Source organism: Poromitra crassiceps (genome assembly GCF_964638095.1).
Source record: "Poromitra crassiceps genome assembly, chromosome: 2".
NCBI lineage: Eukaryota > Metazoa > Chordata > Actinopteri > Beryciformes > Melamphaidae > Poromitra > Poromitra crassiceps.
Window position 1 is genome coordinate 71,121,257 of NC_139624.1, and position 22,492 is coordinate 71,143,748.

General features: G+C 45.0%; 1 protein-coding gene across 1 annotated transcript in view; it reads left to right on the forward strand.

Moving 5' to 3' along the window:
* Nucleotides 1–741: 741 nt before the first annotated feature.
* cUnh8orf34 (chromosome Un C8orf34 homolog) overlaps nucleotides 742–22,492 on the forward strand; it is a gene marked incomplete at both ends in the record, with an annotated part of 154,815 nt that continues 133,064 nt past the window's right edge. Inside the window, one exon of the mRNA XM_083662925.1 lies at nucleotides 742–810. Within this exon, the coding sequence (XP_083519051.1) occupies nucleotides 742–810 (69 nt within the window). The remainder of the gene's footprint in view (nucleotides 811–22,492) is intronic.

Sequence of the window (22,492 nt, forward strand, 5' to 3'; positions counted from 1 at the left end):
CCACACACAAAACACCAGCCTGTGGTGGAATATATCATTCTTCATTAAAAATAAAATACTTTTTTATGCAAAGCTGTCCTTTTTACAAATTGGCCATTATAAGAACTAAAAGCACAACAGCCTCTTGGCTTTATAAAGTTGGTTTTAAAAGCAGACTCATCTCTGCTAGTCAGCACCTGGTTAGTCAGCACCTGGTTTGCGAAATATTACTCGATCTAAAAAAAAAAAAAAACTTTGCAGAGTGCACTGACTGCAGCCCGTTATTATGACTAGTGCAAGTCTTGTTGTTTCTCACTTTATTGGCATGCACACGCCTGGTGCAGGCTAGATGGAGAAAAAGGCGCATAATCGAATAACACCTGTGGACAAATGGGAGGGGCGGAGGCGCTGATCATACTTGCAGCCAATGAGCGCAAGATTAGTAATCTTTGCTAAAGAGCTGTTTCCCCATTGGCTTCTATAGGGAAGCTGTGTGTGTGTGACTCTCGCTGGAGAGAGACAGGCAGACTGGGAATGGTCCCGGGCTGTGAGTCACAATGAGCCCGGCAGCGAGGTGCCTGCTGCTGCTGCTCCGCACTTGACGCATCCCGATTCAACTCAGTGTGCTTTCGCTGCTTCAGGCTACTTGGCGACAGTTTCCCCATTTTTAGGCGTCGAGACCCGTCTTGAAGAACGAATGACACCGGCGGATCACCTTATGATTTCATCCCGTTAAAGGTTTTTTTGCAAGGCAGTTTCTTCATGGCGTCTCCACAACAGTCAAGAATTCAGTCGTATCTGGAGAAAAATAAAATCGGACCGTTGTTTGAGGTGAGTGCACACAAATCCTAGAAGTGTAAAAAAAAAAAAGCTCTTGGTGCTCATTTCAATAACCATTGCTTTGCATCAGATTTCATTGCAGTCTTTCACCTTTAGTTTTGCATAATTTATTTTACACGCACATCTGCATTGATAGCGGTCACACTAGATGAATTTACAGTAACGCGTATTGAACCGGATCATACACTCCCTGTCTCACCTTAATTGTTAATAGAATTGTTTTTGTCTGATTAACATTTTACAAGCCAACCGGTTCTTTGAATCCACTTCCACTGTGTCTGCTGCTCTGCAGACCTTGCGAGCGCGCTTGCTATGCTGGGTATACCTTATCTACCGTCCCAGTGCCTACTACTACAATCACCTCTAGGCTACTACCTCTCTATGGTTTAAACTGAGGAACACAAGAAGATCTGGGCTACTGTTTTCTCTCCCATTCTCATCATGGTTAGCCTTTACATGGGTGATTTGATTACAAATAGGTTATTACAGTAGCCTAACAGACAGACAACATTTTGACATTTCCTTTCAAATGATTATAGGAGGTAGTCTGTCTGGCTCCAGAACATTACAGTGAGTGTCTTGAAGTTACAGGGCCACTCAGGAAGCTAATTATCATCATTAATCATATAGGAAAGGTTGCCTTTTAAAATGTGTTATTTTCTAAATGCTATACAGAGGACACAGCCTACAGGTACCTGCTCCCCTGGCTGGCTGTCTGTCTGTCTAGGGAACCATGCAGCATCAGTGTGCCATCCCAGGGGAGGGCATGACTTCACCCTTTGTTTGCTGGTGGATGTCTTGTTGAAACAAGTCTGCACAGGTGTGCAGCATCATCACACTAAGGATGAAGAGAGAAAGAGAGAGAGATTTAAAAACAGCTTTTTGTCTGAGATACAGCAGGTCTGTGCATCTGTCATTGTCAGTCAAATAGGACTGACAACTAGGTAGACAGCTATATTAGCAGGAGGATGTGACCCAGAGGGTGTCTGAGAGAGAGAGTGAGAGAGAGAGATAGTTTGCATGGCAAAGCAATATTCACATGCACATCATGTGTTTGACAAAGTGCTGACATGTCAGTTCCTTGGTTCAACTGGCTATATGCATCAGTAGCAGCACACACACACACACACAGGCCCAATTCCAATCCGCCCCCTTACTGCCTCAAGCCCTTAGAGGCGCGTTCACGTGAAGGCAGTGAGGGTTTAGGGATGTCCCACAGTGAAATCGCAAAGTGAATGAGGGCTCGGAGTGAGCCCTTTCTGCCCCCTTACCGTAAGGGAGCAGCTATGGCCACTTACGGAAAGGGAATTGCCCACAATGCATAGCGTTGTGACGTATAAAACGGGGAAGGCTGCAAATATCTGTCAAAAAAATAAAACAACATGCGCGAAACGAACGCGGTGTTTGCGAGTGCGCTGGAATGCCTTAATTGACAATGAAACATTACATTAATAGGGATTTCAGATTAGACAAAAATATTATATCAGAGGAATGCAAGTAGTTATTTTACACAATCCTAGAATAATCATCGATCATTTCTATTACAATTGCAATCCACAACTTTTTTGATGAGTGAGAAATAGTTTTACCGAATCTGTATTGTACAGTATTGACATTGTGTATAATGTTGGGTGACATGTCATTATTATGCTTATTTTAATTATAATTACACATGTTGCAGATTGCAGATTTTGCAGTAGGCTACATTTATTTTTAAATGACCTGTTGTCCACTCTGTAGAGCCAGAGCCTGGATGAGAACAGACTCATCAGGGATTATATCCCTCAAAGCGTCTTGACAATAAACAATATATAGCGAGCCCCAAACCTGCCAGAGTCAACATCATCTTGTCAAGTACAAAGGGCTCTGCTGTCCCAATCCTCCTATTTATCCAATGTGGATCCCTTCCACACTTGATGACTCAACCACTTTCAGATGGCGGCCATTAGAGGGACTGAGGGTTCAGGGCTTGAGTCTTTAGGGGGCGGATTGGAATTGGGCCACACACACACACACACACACTGCATGTTAAACAGTCCTAAGAGCAGTGTGAGCAGCAGCAGAGGATTGTTTCAGCACCATGGACAGAGACATAGCTGATACAGCCATGAGAGCAGCAGAAGTCATCTTGTCCTCTGTGTGTCTCTGTCTTTGCTTCCACCTTCCTCTCTGTTTGTCCTCCGTCCATCTTCCTCTCCCACCTCTCTCTCTCTCTCTCCACTTGCTCACTCTGTGACTCTCTCTCTCTCTCTCTCCACTTGCTCACTCTGTGACTCTCTCTCTCTCTCCACTTGCTCACTGTGTGACTCTCTCTGTTCTCTGCTTCATGTCTTCTGTCTGTGCTCCTCCTTCATTGCTGGTGAAAGGGCGATGGGGTCTCTGCACAATGACATCATGTTTTTTTTAATTGAAGACGATTGAATGGGGTGGTTTATTTATGTGACATAAAGGTGATGCAAGTTGTGACACTGCACAAAAGGACATTTGTGAGATGATGAACTGTAGCAAAGCTTTATAGTGAATCTGTTGTGCGTTTCTTCCCTGGTGTATCTCCTTCACACACCCGGCAGGCAGACCTTTTCTTCTGACCAACAAGGATGTGGATCATCATTGCCTGTTTAGCCGGTTTCGAGTCTGTGGGGTTTGCAGAGTCTACCTGCACGACAGTTTTTCTATAGGGAGTAACTAGGGGAATATGAAATGTCCCCTGGGTGTCCTCCTGCTCTCCTCTTCCTGACAAAATTGTGTAGCTGCTACCTTATTTTAGCTCTTGACAAAACTACTTGTCCATTATTTTGTTGCTTCAGAACAGTGATTCTTATATGATGCATCCAAAAGGGAGGCCGGCATTCAGCTGGTCATTTTCTGTGTTGATATGAAGAAGAGAATCAGTCTAAAGAGTAATTTTGCTCCTCAGCGAAAAGCAAAAAGAGCAAACTGAAAGTTGGTGAAACTCCTAGCTGTCAGGTGGTGCATGTGGTAGTCTCCATCATCAGATCGGCAGAGGGGATAGAGCAACAATTGGGACAGGGGAATTGGCCAAGTACAATTGGGGAGAAAATGGCTGGGGGGGGGGGGTGCATACTGTACTGTCCTGTATGAATTACAATAAAGAAATACCAACAGTTTTGACAATAATGTAAAGCGATTGGTTCCCCAGAATCTCTGGTTTCCATGAACTGAAAATGACCCGTACAGTTTGTCAATGCAAGAGGTCTGGTCCCTTAATGCATGTATGTTGAGGAGTCTTTTTACAGTGTAGTACAACAGCTCTTACAGTCAGTGTAGTGTACAAGAAACCTTTTACAGTGTGTAGTAGAAGAGCTCTTACAGTCAGTGTAGTGTACAAGAAACCTTTTACAGTGTGTAGTAGAACAGCTCTTACAGTCAGTGTAGTGTACAAGAAACCTTTTACAGTGTGTAGTAGAAGACCTCTTACAGTCAGTGTAGTGTACAAGAAACCTTTTACAGTGTGTAGTAGAAGAGCTCACAGTCAGTGTAGTGTACAAGAAACCTTTTACAGTGTGTAGTAGAAGACACGATTTTAAACACGATTTCAGACGGACAAGCCCGTCTTTATTGTCACACGATTACAATCAACACATGCACGGAGGGCCACAACACACACATGCTGACGGTGGCCGGTGAAATTTGTCCTCTGCATTTAACCCATCCTGGCTTTGTCCTTTCCTCCGGGGGGCAGGCCAGGAGCAGTGGTCGCTTTTTCTCGTACCTCTTACAGTCAGTGTAGTGTACAAGAAACCTTTTACAGTGTGTAGTAGAAGAGCTCTTACAGTCAGTGTAGTGTACAATAAACCTTTTACAGTGTGTAGTAGAACAGCTCTTCCAGTCAGTGTGGTGCACAAGAGATGTTTTCTAACATGTAAAAGAGTGTCCTTGTAGACTCAGTTCTCAGTCTCTATCCGTTTCACTCAGCTAGATTGGCAAGGAGTCCCCAGACGATTGGGTTGGCGGAGAGATTGCCAATTGTCTGGGAGCCGAGACTACCTTGTACAAGACTCTTGCTACAGTATGTAAGCCATGCTGAACAGCTCCCTCCCCATATCAGACTAATAGCCCGGTCTTGCTACAGCACATGCTAAACAGTACCTGAATGTAAGCCCTTTCTTTACCCTAACTACTTCTTCTTCTTCTTCTTCTTCTTCTTCTTCTTCTTCTTCTTCTTCTTCTTCTTCTTCTTCTTCTTCTTCTTCTTCTTCTTCTTCTTCTTCTTCTTTTTCTTCTCCTCCTCATCTGTAGCACAATCACTTCCTCCAAACACCCGGCACAGCCTCAGTATTTAACTGTTTGTGTAACAACGATGGGGGGTGGGGGTTCATTTATTCCCCCCCCGAGTAATTGATTTTTTTTTGTAATCGATTAATCAATCTACTGTGTTGTGTTTTCGATGAGTCGATTAATCATTTAGTCGACAAAAGGTCAACAATAATAACAAATGCCCATCATGTTAACAGTGCTTGAAGTGATGGCTTAAAATGGCTTACTTATGGCCCATTTCCACCGCTGGTAGTAGCGCGGCCCCGCCCGGCTCGACTCGCTTTTTTGTCTCATTCCACCGGTCAAAAACCTGGACAGCCCGGGATGAGTCGTGCTAGTTTTAGTCCCTGCTTTGTCGGGGTTCCAGGGCTGTGGACCCGGTACCATACGCAGGGCCGGCGCCAGGATGAAATGACTGAGGGGGCTGTTATAACTGCCGAGGGGGCTGATTTTTTTTTTTTCTTTTTTTTTTCTTTTTTTTTATATGATATTTTTATATCGTAAAACATAGGTTATATACCCGCTATGCCTATTTCTGGACTTTTTAACCATAATAACCTCTGAAAAGCGCAATAACAACACAAGAAAGACTACTATTCAAAATCAAATAAAACATTTATTTCACAGCAGCAGATTAAGGCATTAATAGAGGTTCAAGAGTTCATAGGCAGGGCTCGACATTAACGGCTGCCCGGTTGCCCCGGGCAACCAAAAAAAACATGGGGCAACCATTTCTCGGTCTTTGGTTGCCCCAGGGGCAACCACGATTTAACATGCAACAAAATATGTACAGCAGCAAACAGCAAAATATACACCAAATAAATGTTTTAATACTTGTTGTGAGTGACATATATGTGACATTTTATTGCTGTTACAATCGAAACGATGTTACTAATTACCAGTCGGAACCTACGTGATGCATGCTGCACGTGCGGTATGTTTAACGAGTACTGACTGGGACAGGTGGGGCTGCTCGCACACAATCACAGCGGCTGCAAGACGCAAGAAGAACCTCGTCCGCCCGCAGCCCCGCACAGAAACAAAGGACGAGGAAATTGTCATTGAGGTGAAATACCCGTGCGTCTTTGAACGGGACGGAAAACGAATGCTATACTGCAAAGCATGTAGCCTACAACAAGCGCTTAGGTCTCATATGCTTCCCGCATCGGCGAGTGTCCACACGGAAAAGTTAGTTAAATCAGCAGACGCGCCCCTCCACAAGGCTGCTGTGCAGACGGTTTTCGCCTGGCTGTGCACACCCCGAATTGTGTAACTACGTGGACGCGGCTGGGCGGACAAAGTGGAGTTTTCAAGACTCCAGCTCACTTCCGCGAGCAGAAACCCACACACAGTGTATAAACGCTCCACACGTTTCCTCGTCAAGATTCAGTGTCTCTCATTTCCGTGCGACAGCCCAAACTTCAAGCATAATTCCAGCATAACGCTATACTGCAAAGCATGTAGCCTACAACAAGCCTACAACATACACCTCGACCAGGACATCCATCAAAAACGTTTTACCACCGCGTATATGTGCTGAGAAATGATTTGCATCCCTGGCCTGTCAGCCTCTCATACGGGGTGAGAGAGAGAGGGATTGCAGGGCCGCTTCTGGGCCTTTTGGGGCCCTATGCAACATCAGAGTGGGGGCCCCAAACCACTGTCATCAAAGTATCCCTGAATGAACATGAGGAGGGCAGGCCCGGCGTTAGGGGCGGGCCTGACCGGGCCGGGCCGGGCCTGACCGGGCCGGGCCTGACCGGGCCGGGCCTGACCGGGCAGGGCCTGACCGGGCCGGGCCCCCCCATTTAACAAACTGGCCCCCCCATTCAATTTTTTTTTTTTTTTTTTTTTTTTTTTTTTTTTTGCTAAAAACGTTTTTCTGTTTTAAAGTTTAACATGGAATCTGGCTGTCATTAGGCATTGATTAACTCAATGCTATTGCTAACTGTTACTTTGAACATCCATTTGCAATGATTCTGGCTGGATATTAACTATTGTAAATTTGTCACAATGAATGCAATTTGTGCACAATGTGTAAATACACTTAATATTAATTGTTTAGGCCTAATTATTTGTAAAGTCACAACACATTAGAGATGTGTGTAGTTCTTCACAGATTTAGCCTCTTCATTTTGCTCTCAAATGCACCAGGTTGACGAATTTTAAAATGTACAAAATCTTCTTCCGGGGGAGAATCCCCCCGGACCCCCCTTGGGTAGCTTGGCCCCCCCAAGCTAGGGGCAGGCCCCCTCTGTAACTTGGGTCTGGAGCCGGGCCTGGAGGAGGGTAGGCTACTTAATTATCAATAACGCTTTTAATTAATAAATTAAGCACAATATGAACAATAACTGTTGAAAAATATATGAAAATGAAAGTTCACAAATATTAGTTAAATCCTTTCAGTGCAAATGCATTATAAAAACAAAAAATAAGATTTGTTTAGAAAACGAAATGACACAAATTTATTATTATTATTATTATCATTATTACTACTACTACACCCGGTGCGCACACTGAATAGGCCTATTATACTATACTATAGATTATTATACTTACTTTTCTGTCACATCGTCATTATTAAGCCGGCTTATGACTGCATAGTATCTTAATTACTCAAAATATAAAGCGACTAAAATTGGGCAACCATATTTTTATTCGGGCAACCAAAAGCTCTTGCCAGGTTGCCCCTCCGGCAACCACTTTTAAAAGTTAACGTCGAGCCCTGTCATAGGTTCAAATTGAATAAATAGCTACATCTCTGACACCTTGTGACAACCAAAGCACAGCAAATAGCGCTTCCCTGCCAATTCTGAAACAACAGAGCTATGTTTACAGGGGGTAGCCTACATCAACTTAAACTGATCACATTTGATGAAGACTGCAGAAACAGCAGCCTAAACATGTCAGGTACAAACATTGCCTAACTGGCCTTTATAGATTAACTATTCTTTAAAAAAAAAAAAAAAAAAAATCCAAGTGAGGGGGCCGAAAATTGAACTGAGGGGGCTAAGCCCCCTTAGGCCCCCTCGTGGCGCCGGGCCTGACCATACGGTGACGTGAAAACACTGCAGACGACTGATTGGTCAGGCAGAATCGTGTCTACTGTGTCTGGATACTGTCTGTCAATGCTGGATACCAGTTTAGTGGGACTTACCTTCTCTTCTGTTATTTCCATCAGTCTTTTGTGTTGCTGCCTTCGGCTCTGGTGAAATAAAATCGATCTCCTTGCTCAGCCTTAAAGACGAGATTAACCCAACGGAACCCAAGTGGCGCGTGGGTCGGAGTCACGTTTCAGACTAAAAACAAAACTTGTCTGAGATGACAGGTTGAGAGGCGGGCCATAGTAGCATGTCGAAGATTTGATTTGACAATTCTGGGGACTGGATTTGGCTTTGGCCAATCCTGGCGTGCTTCCGCCCCCAAATCGAGTGGGATTCAGTGTGTTGTGGCGCTACGCGAGTGAGAGCCACAGGCAGCCAGCTGCCTTTATGTGGAGCAGAGCGGAGAGCGCAGACTGCCCTGCCGGCCTGGAATCTCCGAGGGGCCGGGGTCTGAATTCGGCCTTAACTACATTAACTAACGTTATCCTGGAATGCGATTTTAACGAGCCAGTTAAAAAGAATTGCATTCTACAGTTTGCTTTATTTTGTATGTTACTGTACATACAATTGGCCAAGTTGTTAGTTAGTTTATGGGCTAAAAATTCTGCCAAGTTACAGGCACTAGGCAGCCATTTTCTCCATTTCGAGGAGAAAATTATCCTAGAAATTAAGATTGATTGACAGCTGTCATGTCATGATATGATTGGTTGAAAAGGAGTAGAAATTGTATATTACTATGATGTCAGCAAACTGTAGATTACTGTTATGAATGAAATCTTGAAAAATGAACTTTTGATGTGAAAAAGTGTGAAAAACGAAAGAAATTAGATTTTTGTGATTTTTCTTTGCATACATTATTAAATAGGTGCACTGAATGTATTTGAACTAAAATAAAATGAAAATCATTTTTGGGTTCAGCTCGACTTTAACATGATGGTGGTTTTAAATTGTTTTGAGAGAGAAAAAGTCCCCAGCGCAGCGCATGCATGTAAATAACAACAAATTGATATCCATTCTCCTGGCAGATGGTCTCATTTGCCCATGTAGGTCATATAGAGGTACCAGTATTTCATAACCAGTTTAAAAGTTCCATGTATGGATTTAATTTGAACATTATACGTTATAGCATAGATATGCGGTTGCTATGACGACCAGTTGTGGGCGGAGGCGAGTAAACTTGCGGTGGAAGCAACACAGTCTATCAGGTCGAGACGAGTGAGGCCAAGTAAGAGTAGAGCCGTACTGTGCTGCTGTTATATGTGGTGGAAATGAGCCATTAGTCTGCAGCCAAAACTCGGGATGGAATGGACAACCGGAACCGTTTAGAACCCGTTCCAAATTGTCCAGTTACTGTACTCTGAATCGTATCGCCTCCAAGGTTTATCAATTCCTTTATCAATATCGGCATGTTTTTCTGACAGTTGCACATGTGCATTGCGAGGAGTCATGGCGGAGAAGTAAAATTGTAAAATAAAATTGTATCAATTACCATCCTCAGCCAAAAAAAATTATTTCACATAATTTTATGATATAGGATTTCTATTTTTATTTTTTTATTTTATGAAATAGCAAGCAAATCTTAGCATTATTTTGTGAAGCTGTAATCAGCAAATGTTTTGGATGATCAAAATGATAATTGATTAATTGTTACAGCACTGGGGTAAAGACCTACAGTGTATTATGTTAACTCATTGAGTGCCAGCCACTTTTGGAAAACGGATGCTCCCAGTGCCAGCCATTTCAGAGTGTTTTCAGTGATTTCTCAAGACCCACAGAATATTGTGTGATATTACTATGTAAACACTGAACACTCCCAAAGAACGATGAGACTATCTTGTATCATCAGCAAAAAAAAAGTTTATTGATATCATTTTCCGTTCTTTAGTTATGAGCAGTAGAAGATAGGTTGGTTTCAGCAAAAACAGATGTTTCAAACTAGAAGCTGAGATAATGAGCCTTTTGTGAAATTAAGCATTTCAAGCACATCACTGACTCTGAAGCTAATCTTTTCTGATGTAGTGACACCTCAAAAATAATTTCCTTCAATAAAACAGCGAAAAAAAAGGAATTTTGATGGCAAAATAATATTTTTTAGCTGCAACCAGCAGCGCTGGCCCCTGCGTGCGCAGACCCTACACCTACTTGCTGGTCTTGATTTACAGTTGGTGGGCATCAGGTATTCTAGCTTGTTTGCCAATCTGTCCATCGAGCCTGCTGTCTGGGTCGGTGTTGTATGGTGCCCTGCGTGCCCCACCCCCCTCAACTGCAAACTCCTCCGTGGGAGTGTCTCTGGTGGCTCTCTGCTGCACGTTTGCTCTGCACGTTTCAAAGTGCGCTACACCCAGCTCTATTTTCACAGCGTTCCGCCGTTTTTGTGCGCCAGCGCTTCCAGCTGAGAATGATTTGGCTTTTCAGAAAGACGCTGGTGTCGGCTGCTCCTTTTCTGGCAACTAATTGTGTGGAGGGGCTATCGCAGCGGAGACGGAGAGGCTCAATTGTGGTGGCAGATTGGCTGCTGTTCACAGGCACAGCTAACGTTACAGCATTTCCGTTTCCCCACACGGCTTCTTCTACTCTTTTTTCCTCATCTTTCTCTAATCCGGAGAGCACTGTCGCCACCTAATGGGTCCGTAAAATAGCTTATACACCTTCAAAATCCCCCATACTTTTACAGGAGATGCATCAAGGTTTGGTCCACGTCCCACCGTCAAAAAATGCAATTGACGACTTTAGTCGTCATTGGCACTCTACGTTACTATTTGAATTGACGACTTTAGTCGTCATTGGCACTCAATGAGTTGAGTATGGTACTTACGAATACCATTGTGAAGAGTAAAAGTCACTTTTACTTTGACATTTGTCATGGCAAAGAGATGACTTTAATCATATGAAACGAAATTGTCTCGTCTTTTTATATCTGTGTTTCATCAGAGTATTTGTCTCTTGCCGCAGGCTCCTGAACAGGTGGGTGAAAATGGAGAAGCCATTGCCCTCATCAACATACAGTATAAAAGCTGCTGTGCTACTCCCTGCTGCGATCTGTCACTAACCCTATGAATGAACTGATGCAGGCTACGTGTCGGGCTGTTAGAGCACAACATCTCGCTGAATTGAAATTTGATTGTAGGACATTGTTCTGGGGGAAGAATTGGTGTAATTGTTCACGGTGAAATGAGACTTTTCCTGCAGTGACATTAATAGCTTCAACTTTGGTTCTGCTAATCAACCCATATTCAACTGAGTAGCAGTCTCAGCTCAGGGCATAAATCATGATTACCTGCTGATGTACGCTTTTATTGCCTATTTAATCCAGTACCTCAAGTGTAGCTCTTTGATTGCATTCTAGGACTCGTCAACTGTTTGAATCATAGCTGGTCTTGTGACTACATTATGGAAAATGTGCTGATTGCAACATTCACCCTGGACATAGTTTTGCAATTTAAATTAGTTAATGTAGTGTTGAAGGACTCCTGTATTCTGTCCTGTTCCTAGTGTTGCTGTTGCCCCTTACTATAGTAAATTGACAGTAGTGTAAAAGCCTTTGGCTTGTGGCTCCTCAGGGGAACAGACAGTACATTCATAGTTCATACACATTGTAACACTTCAAGTGATTCAATGCTTTCATGTCCCCATCCAGCCTGCTGGGCTGTTAGTGCTTCTAATCTGCCATGCTGGGGGTCTCCAGGGGTTCAGCCCCCCCAGTCCAGTAAAGAGCAGGCCAGACACACACACATGCAGTACAGTACTCTACACACACACACACACACACACACACACACACACACACACACACACACACACGACACGGCCTGACCTATCTATCGATCTGCTCCCTAGCAGGTAATTTATTGGAGCTGGGGAGATTGGGTTTTAGCTATGCTTGTATCCAGTAGCGGTATACTCTCGCTAGTTAAGTATGTGTGTGTGTATGTGTGTGTGTTTGACTTTGTCTGTGTTTGTGTATTTTTGGGGGAATTGCAATGATTTCTTGAGGGGGCGGCTTTCTAAAAACTGCAATTCCTCCAATGGCCACGTGAGGCTGGCGGCAAGAGCGAGTCAATCGGCGTTCACCCCCATGTTAAAATGCCTGTCTTTACACGGTAAATAAACATGTTTACAGCCTGGTTCAAATCCTCTCATGACAACTATTCGGGGGTGAATTTGTTATAACCTACCCGTTAGAGTCAAATAGATGATACAAAAGACTATGTTTTGTGCGTGATTGACAGGTCACCTGCCCAGTGATCATGCAGCTCGCCGAACACAGACGAATAGCCAATAGGGTTGGCACGATGGACGATGGCCTCGACCATCATGATGGGCCGAGCCCCATCGACCTCTGAGCCTTCTACATCGGATCATCGGACCTCCCCTCCTCCTCCTCCTCCTCCTCCTCCTCCTCCTCCACTCTACTGCTTCTCTGAACTGGGTGCGCTTGTTTAATGTCGCCCGCGCGTCCCCCGCGCGTGAGAAGTCGTTTTGTGTTGTTGTGAAAACGTTAAAGACAAAGAAGAAACTTCACGTTCTTTCCTGTTTTCAACCCAAAGCGAGTACAAGTCTTCAACTGTGAATTTAACTCGCCTGTTTCCAAAGTGAACGTTGAAGTTGCTCAATTACATACAGCAGCTGTTGCTTCTGCTGTGTTTCTATCTCTCCTTAACTCTCTCTCTCATTAGGTTCAGAACTGAGCCCATGCAAATCTAAATTTATATCCACCAGTAATTCTGTCAGTTTTCTACCAGCTACTTAAATTAAACGCGCACACATTGGTCAGGATCTGTAACGTTAACGTTATTTGTTTTGCGCCGTGCAAGGTAGTGCTGTAGTGACAGTCACTGCTTCAGTCACCTGGCTCTGTGCTGTAGTAGCCGGTCTCATGTAGAGCTCAGCTGTCCTGTTATTGTGAACGCATTGCAGCGGCGGAGCAACTTCCCCCCCAGTCCCCCCCCCCCTTTCCAAACAGGCACCCAAACAACCAGAGGAGGCACGAGTGCAGCGACCAGGACTCCCACCCTTAATCCAGTTTACCACCCGCAGACACGGCCAATGTGCCTGCATGGACGCCCGACCAAGCCAGAGGTAACACGGGGGCTCGAACCTGCGGCCCTCATGTTGGTAGGCAGGGAATCTACTGCTGCACAACCTGGGCACCCCAGTCACTGGTTATTTGATCAATAGAAGTCCCTCTATAGCCCAAAGATACATGGCCCAGTCAGGACAGGGAGAGGGGTTCAGTAATAGAGAGGCAAAGTGACCACCCACTTCCTGCTTCAGCACTGTACCAGAGATTTTCATCCGCCATTTATTTTCCCATAGACATTTCGTAAAATGTTTATAAAAATAGTTTTACTTCGTCAAACCAAACAGTTCAGCTATATTTAGAATCGGGAGAGACCATAGAACATTTCACTCGGACCAAAACAAAAAACCTACATCAAAAAAATATTTTATTTAAATCCACAATTCTTTTACGTTTTAGTCCGAGTGAAATGTTATGTGGTCTCTCCTGTTTCTAAATATATCTGAAGCGTTTGGTTTGAACCAGTAAAACTATTTGTATACGCATTTTACAAAATGTCTATGGGAAAATAAATGGGGGATGAAAATCTCTGGTACAGTGTTGAAGCAGGAAGTAGGCGGTTACTTTGCCTCTCTATGCAAAAGAATCCGTCAGTTACTTATTAATATGCATCAATAAATGCACATGAGGACGTTTTTCTTTTCTGACGTTCGTCATACCTCCCGCACATTAGATCAATGTACATACCTGTAAATTTGATCATGGGTTGCTTTGTTATTCCATGCGTGTTTATTGTCCCCTCCCCCTGTGTGTTATTGTCCCCTCCCCCTGCATGTTATTGTCTCCTCCCCCTGTGTGTTATTGTCCCCTCCCCCTGCATGTTATTGTCCCCTCCCCCCGTGTGTTATTGTCCCCTCCCCCTGTGTGTTATTGTCTCCTCCCCCTGTGTGTTATTGTCCCCTCCCCCTGTGTGTTATTGTCTCCTCCCCCTGTGTGTTATTGTCCCCTCCCCCTGTGTGTTATTGTCCCCTCCCCCTGTGTGTTATTGTCTCCTCCCCCTGTGTGTTATTGTCCCCTCCCCCTGCATGTTATTGTCTCCTCCCCCTGCATGTTATTGTCCCCTCCCCCTGCATGTTATTGTCCCCTCCCCCCGTGTGTTATTGTCCCCTCCCCCTGTGTGTTATTGTCTCCTCCCCCTGTGTGTTATTGTCCCCTCCCCCTGTGTGTTATTGTCTCCTCCCCCTGTGTGTTATTGTCCCCTCCCCCTGTGTGTTATTGTCCCCTCCCCCTGTGTGTTATTGTCCCCTCCCCCTGTGTGTTATTGTCTCCTCCCCCTGTGTGTTATTGTCCCCTCCCCCTGCATGTTATTGTCCCCTCCCCCTGCGTGTTATTGTCCCCTCCCCCTGCATGTTATTGTCCCCTCCCCCTGTGTGTTATTGTCCCCTCCCCCTGTGTGTTATTGTCCCCTCCCCCTGTGTGTTATTGTCTCCTCCCCCTGCGTGTTATTGTCCCCTCCCCCTGCATGTTATTGTCCCCTCCCCCTGCGTGTTATTGTCCCCTCCCCCTGCATGTTATTGTCCCCTCCCCCTGCATGTTATTGTCCCCTCCCCCTGCGTGTTATTGTCCCCTCCCCCTGTGTGTTATTGTCCCCTCCCCCTGCATGTTATTGTCCCCTCCCCCTGCATGTTATTGTCCCCTCCCCCTGTGTGTTATTGTCCCCTCCCCCTGCGTGTTATTGTCCCCTCCCCCTGCATGTTATTGTCCCCTCCCCCTGCATGTTATTGTCCCCTCCCCCTGTGTGTTATTGTCCCCTCCCCCTGTGTGTTATTGTCCCCTCCCCCTGCATGTTATTGTCCCCTCCCCTGTGTGTTATTGTCCCCTCCCCCTGCATGTTTATTGTCCCCTCCCCCTGCATGTTATTGTCCCCTCCCCCTGCATGTTATTGTCCCCTCCCCCTGCATGTTATTGTCCCCTCCCCCTGTGTGTTATTGTCCCCTCCCCCTGTGTGTTATTGTCCCCTCCCCCTGCATGTTATTGTCCCCTCCCCTGTGTGTTATTGTCCCCTCCCCCTGCATGTTATTGTCCCCTCCCCTGTGTGTTATTGTCCCCTCCCCCTGCATGTTATTGTCCCCTCCCCCTGTGTGTTATTGTCCCCTCCCCCTGTGTGTTATTGTCCCCTCCCCCTGTGTGTTATTGTCTCCTCCCCCTGCGTGTTATTGTCCCCTCCCCCTGCATGTTATTGTCCCCTCCCCCTGCGTGTTATTGTCCCCTCCCCCTGCATGTTATTGTCCCCTCCCCCTGCATGTTATTGTCCCCTCCCCCTGCGTGTTATTGTCCCCTCCCCCTGTGTGTTATTGTCCCCTCCCCCTGCATGTTATTGTCCCCTCCCCCTGCATGTTATTGTCCCCTCCCCCTGCGTGTTATTGTCCCCTCCCCCTGCGTGTTATTGTCCCCTCCCCCTGCATGTTATTGTCCCCTCCCCCTGCATGTTATTGTCCCCTCCCCCTGTGTGTTATTGTCCCCTCCCCCTGTGTGTTATTGTCCCCTCCCCCTGCATGTTATTGTCCCCTCCCCTGTGTGTTATTGTCCCCTCCCCTGTGTGTTATTGTCCCCTCCCCCTGCATGTTTATTGTCCCCTCCCCCTGCATGTTATTGTCCCCTCCCCCTGCATGTTATTGTCCCCTCCCCCTGCATGTTATTGTCCCCTCCCCCTGTGTGTTATTGTCCCCTCCCCCTGCATGTTTATTGTCCCCTCCCCCTGCATGTTATTGTCCCCTCCCCCTGCATGTTATTGTCCCCTCCCCCTGCATGTTATTGTCCCCTCCCCCTGTGTGTTATTGTCCCCTCCCCCTGTGTGTTATTGTCCCCTCCCCCTGCATGTTATTGTCCCCTCCCCTGTGTGTTATTGTCCCCTCCCCCTGCATGTTTATTGTCCCCTCCCCCTGCATGTTATTGTCCCCTCCCCCTGCATGTTATTGTCCCCTCCCCCTGCATGTTATTGTCCCCTCCCCCTGCATGTTATTGTCTCCTCCCCCTGCATGTTATTGTCTCCTCCCCCTGCATGTTATTGTCTCCTCCCCCTGCATGTTATTGTCCCCTCCCCCTGCATGTTATTGTCCCCTCCCCCTGCATGTTATTGTCTCCTCCCCCTGCTATTCAAGGCAAGCAACATGAGAATATTTCTCCTCTGATTACCTTCAGGCTGACCACTGAATATCAAATAGGGGAGGTGAGGTGCTTTTACTCTACTGGAGGAGAGCTGGAGGGCTCACTACATTGGCAGTCTTGACATCACCTGTATCATGGCTATGCATAGTGTGGCCATTGAGCAACACATATGGTTAGTACCACTGCCTTGTTGTCCTAGTTTGTCTTGGAGTATAATATTTTTGCATAACGAAACAAAGAGTTGCCCACGCTAAGCATACTTTGCTAATCAAATCAAACAGCGTGGAGGCATGCCAGATGTCAATACCATCCATTTGGAGGCGATTGGTTGCATTTCCCCTCGGTAACGCATTATGGCAGCGCGTGCAGACTGAAAGCAGGCTTTTCAGCTTTGACTGTCTCAGAGGAGCAAGGCGAAAAATCAACACTATCAGCATTCAGAGGAGAGGGAAGCAGTTCGTAATTGGCATAATAGGCCCCTGATTATATTAGAATTATGAATTAGACAACTAAGTAGTGTTATTTATTTCACCATTATTATTATTATTATTATTATTATTATCATTATTATTATTATTATTATTACTGTTATTATTATTATATTATTATTATTATAAATTATTATTATTGTTGTTTGTTCCCGTTTTTGTTTAAACCCAGTGATGATGTTATCAAGTTTAATGACTTGACATGATGGAATTACACAGACATTTTGGCCATGCATGGGTTAACACGGTTCCCCTTCAGGCACAGTTAGAGTAATTATTAGAAGACAAGCAGCTGAACACACAGCCTCGGGCTGGGATGGTCCTGCGGGAGTACAGGGAGAGGAGAGGAGAGGAGGACAGCTGACAGATCAGACAGTGAGGTGGGACAATACATACAGTACGTTGAGTGTGGAGAGAGAGGTAGAGAGAGAGAGCTAGAGAGAGAGAGGTAGAGAGAGAGCTAGAGGTAGAGAGAGAGAGAGCTAGAGAGAGGTAGAGAGACAGATAGGGTGTGTGGAACTGATAGTCCTGCTAGTTGTGTGGGAGAGCTGATCGTTTGATACTGAGAACCTTGATTGTTGTTACCTCATATTTATTCAACTGGTGGCTTGTGTGTGTGTGTGTGTGTGTGTGTGTGTGTGTGTGTGTGTGTGTGTGTGTGTGTGTGTGTGTGTGTGTGTGTGTGTGTGTGTGTGTCGAGTGCATATCGGGGGACCAGGAAGAAGGTGTGCCTTTGAATGGTGCAGGGGGATGTTGCAGTGTGGGCCAGAGCCAGTTGACACACTGTGGCTGTGCGCTGGGGAAAGAGTTAGTTAATGGTTCAGTTGTCCATTTTTAAATGATAATATATTAGTCTAATAATGTGATCCTATTTTGGGTTTTCATTTAATGTCTTGCATAAATAATCTATGCACCAGCAGCAGTAGCCTAGGTAAACCCAGCCCCCACGTGACCTGCTCTCTCAGTTCCCAGTCACTAGCGTCTAGACTCCGGGCCATTCAAATCGATTTCTGGGGCGATTGAAAGACCCGCGCAGACCCGCAGCCAATGAGTGACGGCGTGACTGCCAACATCAGTCCTGCCGTGATCGGCCAATCAGAGAGTGCGTCTTTGTCAATGACGTGTAACAGCTGCTGCGGCTTAAGCACTGGTAGCCGTTAGCATTTGGCCTCTCTAAAGCATAGCTCCCGAGCTAGCTACTAGCTATATGGCTAGCTATATGGCTATGCAACTACATTGAGGAAATGAAAACAGCTGTTAATGTTAATGTGGGAATCATGGTGGAACCGAATAAAAATGTTTTTGTTTGATACTCTATTCTGTTGTATTGTCATGTGAGAATGAAAACAGCTATAGTAATAGTACTTCAAAACAGTGGTTCTCAAAATGTTTCCACATAAGGATCCTTAAACTGAATAATGTGATGCTAGGTCTGTTGATCAAAATAACACCTATATCGAAATCGGATTTTAGCGGACCATACAAGCCGGGGCTTCAGAGCTGATCACCTGGACACATTTTACGGCGAAATTATCTGATAAACTTGTCTGTGCAGCTCTGTGGTGATCAGCTAATGTCTTCGCATTGTGATTATGATTTAATGCATTATGGAAGATAAACGCTGGAAGGCTGGGTAGCATTAGCTAACGTCATCCAGGCTACAGTAACATTAGGCTATTATAGTTATGAAACGCTGATTCAAACGTTACAATAATAAGACACAATAGGAGCCAGTTACCCTACTGTAGCTAGAGAGTAATTTCAGACCACCAGATATCACCATATTTATGTTATTAAATGCTGTAACGTTAACGGTAATTCTCATGTGTATGGTTTATTTATAAGCATTCATTGATTGAAGCAGAGTGCTGGTCGGTTAAGTTTCTCTGTAGTCATGTCCTCTGCTCCAATCTTCGTTCGTAGTTTCTTCTGTCTCTCGTCCAGCAGCTGCAGATGTCATCATTATCCACGTTATTGATGATTATTTATAAAAAAAAATCTTGTGTAAATATTTTGTGAACGCACCAATAGTTAGAGAAGGAAACCTCTCTTTGCATTTTATTTTGTTTTTTAATAAAAGTAGGCTACTTGTGATATCTCACGTGGTCGATCATCATTGCAAATTTATGTGAACAGCTAGGTTTAATGACAAATATGGAATATCACCCAAGGAAATACCACGGTTTAATGCCAACAGATAAACCATACAGATTTGTTGTAATTGTGAACACAAGGGAGCAAAGACATGGTTTTCAAGTATAACACAATGTACAACTTTTATTCAAAGACAGGATTGAAAAATATAGGTCACTTGTATTCACTTCAGTAATGTCAGGTCTCAGTCGCATTCACGCTAACCTCTTAACGTCTAGCTATAGCTAGGTTACATCTGGATTATGTATAATATACAGAATTCAAAAACCTTACTTCCAACAATTAACTAGCCTGCACTAACTACTGCACAGTAACGTGTACAAATATTGAACGCAACAGTCTCGTTCTGGAGCGAACCCCTCAGCTGAATTCACGTTGGAATATGATATCAAGGCTTGATACATTTGATTGTAGCTACTCATACAGCCGTGTGGAGCTTATCTAGCTAGGTTGCATCTGGAATATGATATCAAGCCAGTAATGTCAGGTCTCAGTCGCATTCACGCTAACCTCTTAACGTCTAGCTATAGCTAGGTTACATCTGGATTATGTATAATATACAGTATAATACTACGCTCGCTAGGTCATGACATTCACATTAACGCCTCCAAAAATCTACTGTAGCTAGCTAGCGTTAAATAGGTTTATCTGTAACCACGCTGAAATGTGAGGGCGTTAACGTTAATATTTCTAGCTAGGTCAAACACACCTTAACGTTAAGAGTGTGGCCGTTTTTGATTAACATTAAGTCCACGATCAAGTCTAGCATTTCGGTATATTCCTACCTCTTAACATCTAGCTAGCTAGGTTGGATCTGGAATATGATATCAAGGCTTGATACATTTGATTGTAGCTACTCATACAGCAGTGTGGAGCTTATCTAGCTAGGTTGCATCTGGAATATGATATCAAGCCAGTAATGTCAGGTCTCAGTCGCATTCACGCTAACCTCTTAACGTCTAGCTATAGCTAGGTTACATCTGGATTATGTATAATATACAGTATAATACTACGCTCACTAGGTCATGACATTCACATTAACGCCTCCAAAAATCTACTGTAGCTAGCTAGCGTTAAATAGGTTTATCTGTAACCACGCTGAAATGTGAGGGCATTAACGTTAATATTTCAATTAGGTCAAACACACCTTACCGTTATGACTGCGGCCGTTTTTGATTAACATTAGCGTTAAGTCCATGATCAAATCTAGCATTTCGGTATATTCAGTGTGTGTGTGTGAAAAGGATGTTAGCATGCTAGCATTATTAGCACAGAATGAATACAGTCCATGGTACAACGTTAGGCCTTCAAGTCCTGAGGCGAACAGCGCCGGAGGATGAAGTCTGCAGACTGGCATTCAGTGTCCAGCATAACAAGCACGCCTGTTTCCTCATCAGGTTGGCAGCAGCTCTCGCCGAGAAGAGCCTGGTGACGCGAGGTTAGGCAGCAGCTGACCAGTTGCCCTTCTCCACAATACCTGCGGCTGATGTGGGGCATGGCACCCTGGTCTGTTTGGAAGGGTATCGAATTAATACCTGAAAGAATAAACAGAGAGGACGTCAGTACTTACATTGCAAGTTGTGATAAAATAAACAGATCATGACAGGAGTCTATCCAGAGAGAGAAGGAGAGACAGCTGTTGAGGTTGAGGTCTGTTGATCAAAATGACACTTAGCGTTATCGAGCTAGATACTCTGACGCTGTAGCTAGATACTCTGACACAGAAAGGCAGACAAGCTAGCAGCAGGGATCTTGTCACACTGATTCCAGATAAACTCGTCTGTCTAGCCAGCTATACAATATTACTGTAGCCTACATAATACCACAAGCTAAATGCAGCTATGCCAATGTAAGGCTGGGTAGCATTAGCTAACGTCATCCAGGCTATAGTGACTAGACAGAGAGAGATGTAGTGTGTGTGTGTTGTTTTGCCAAGGCAGGCAGGCTAGCTAGCTAGCAACGTAGCCTTAGATTAAAACTAAAGTACCAGGAACAGCGTTACATTTATGATCTTTTAATGATGTTAGTAGACACATGTAACAGTATAGATCCCCGTTATGGGGTCTGTTGATCAGAAATCGCGTTTTAGTGGACGGGCAGTGAGCATCCAAACTGGGGTTCATAGCTGGTCTACGGCTAGCTAGCTAGCTAGCAACGTAGCCATTGATTAAAACAGCGATACATTTATGATATTTTAATGATGTTGGTAAACACACGTAACAGTATAGATCCCCGTTATATAACCTTTATTTAATCAGGTAAAATCACATTGAGATCAAGATCTCATTTTCAAGTGAGAGTTATGAGGTCTGTTGATCAAAAGATCACCAAACGCTATATCGAAATCGGGTCTGAGCGGACGGGCAGCGACCATACAAAGGACAGCTTGTACAGCTGGGGCTTCTCATCACCTGGACACATTTTACGGCGAAATTATCTGATAAACTGGCTGCGCATAACATTACTTATTTGCGGGAGTGCACGGGGGAAGTACATACCTCAGTCAGACTCTGGCAAATCCGACATGATTTGCTATCCTGTTGGTGTAGTTTCACACCAACCCTCTCCAGGCGTAGAAATACCCCCTTCTCGAGTGGTTTGCAGCTGCCCAACTTGCCTTTAGAACGAAGGTTTTTCTTACACAACCTGCAAAAATCGTTCACATTGCTAGTAGCCATCGCGCTCCGGTTGTGGTTGCTAGCAGTAGCCTAGTGAGTTAGCTAGGTGGAGTTAGCTCGAGCGCTAACAACAAAGGTTGCAGAGTGATGACGCCATCTGTTGCACTGCGCATGTGCTCTGTGCACCAAGCTGATTGGATGACGGTTGGCTGGTGGAGTGGTCTATCGAGGGGGGCCCAACAACCGCAGGAAATCGATTAGCACAGGCGGGGCACCAGACCATAGTGACTGAGAACAGGTCTGAGAGCAGGTCACGTGGGGGATGGGTTTACCCAGGCTACAGCAGCAGCTGCAGCAGCAGCAGCTCAGCAGCAGCAGCAGCAGCTCAGCAGCAGCAGCAGCAGGCAGCAGCAGCCCATAATTCATTGCAATTTACTTTTGTGTGAATGCATGACTTCTGTAGCCTGGTAAAGCATCCTGATCATGTGACCTTACATTCTGTTTGGTTCTGTGTTGGATCAGTCTGACCTCCAGCCCGCACCCGCCACTTCCAGAAATGACCAATCAGGGACCTGCCTCGTAGTTGACAACGTAACCAGCCAATCAGGGACGCTGGCAAAACAGAATGGCGGCTCCCGAAGAACGTTAGTGGAGTAAACAAAGCCATAAGGGAAGTTGCAGAAATAGACCCAATAACATAACAACAATTAAAATGGCGTCTGGGTAGTGTAGCGGTAAAAGCACATGAAAGCACCTACCACCGTGGAGACCCGGGTTCATTCCCGGCAGCTGTACTTCCGGCTTGGTCCGACGTTCCTCCAGACACAATTGGCCGTGTCTGTG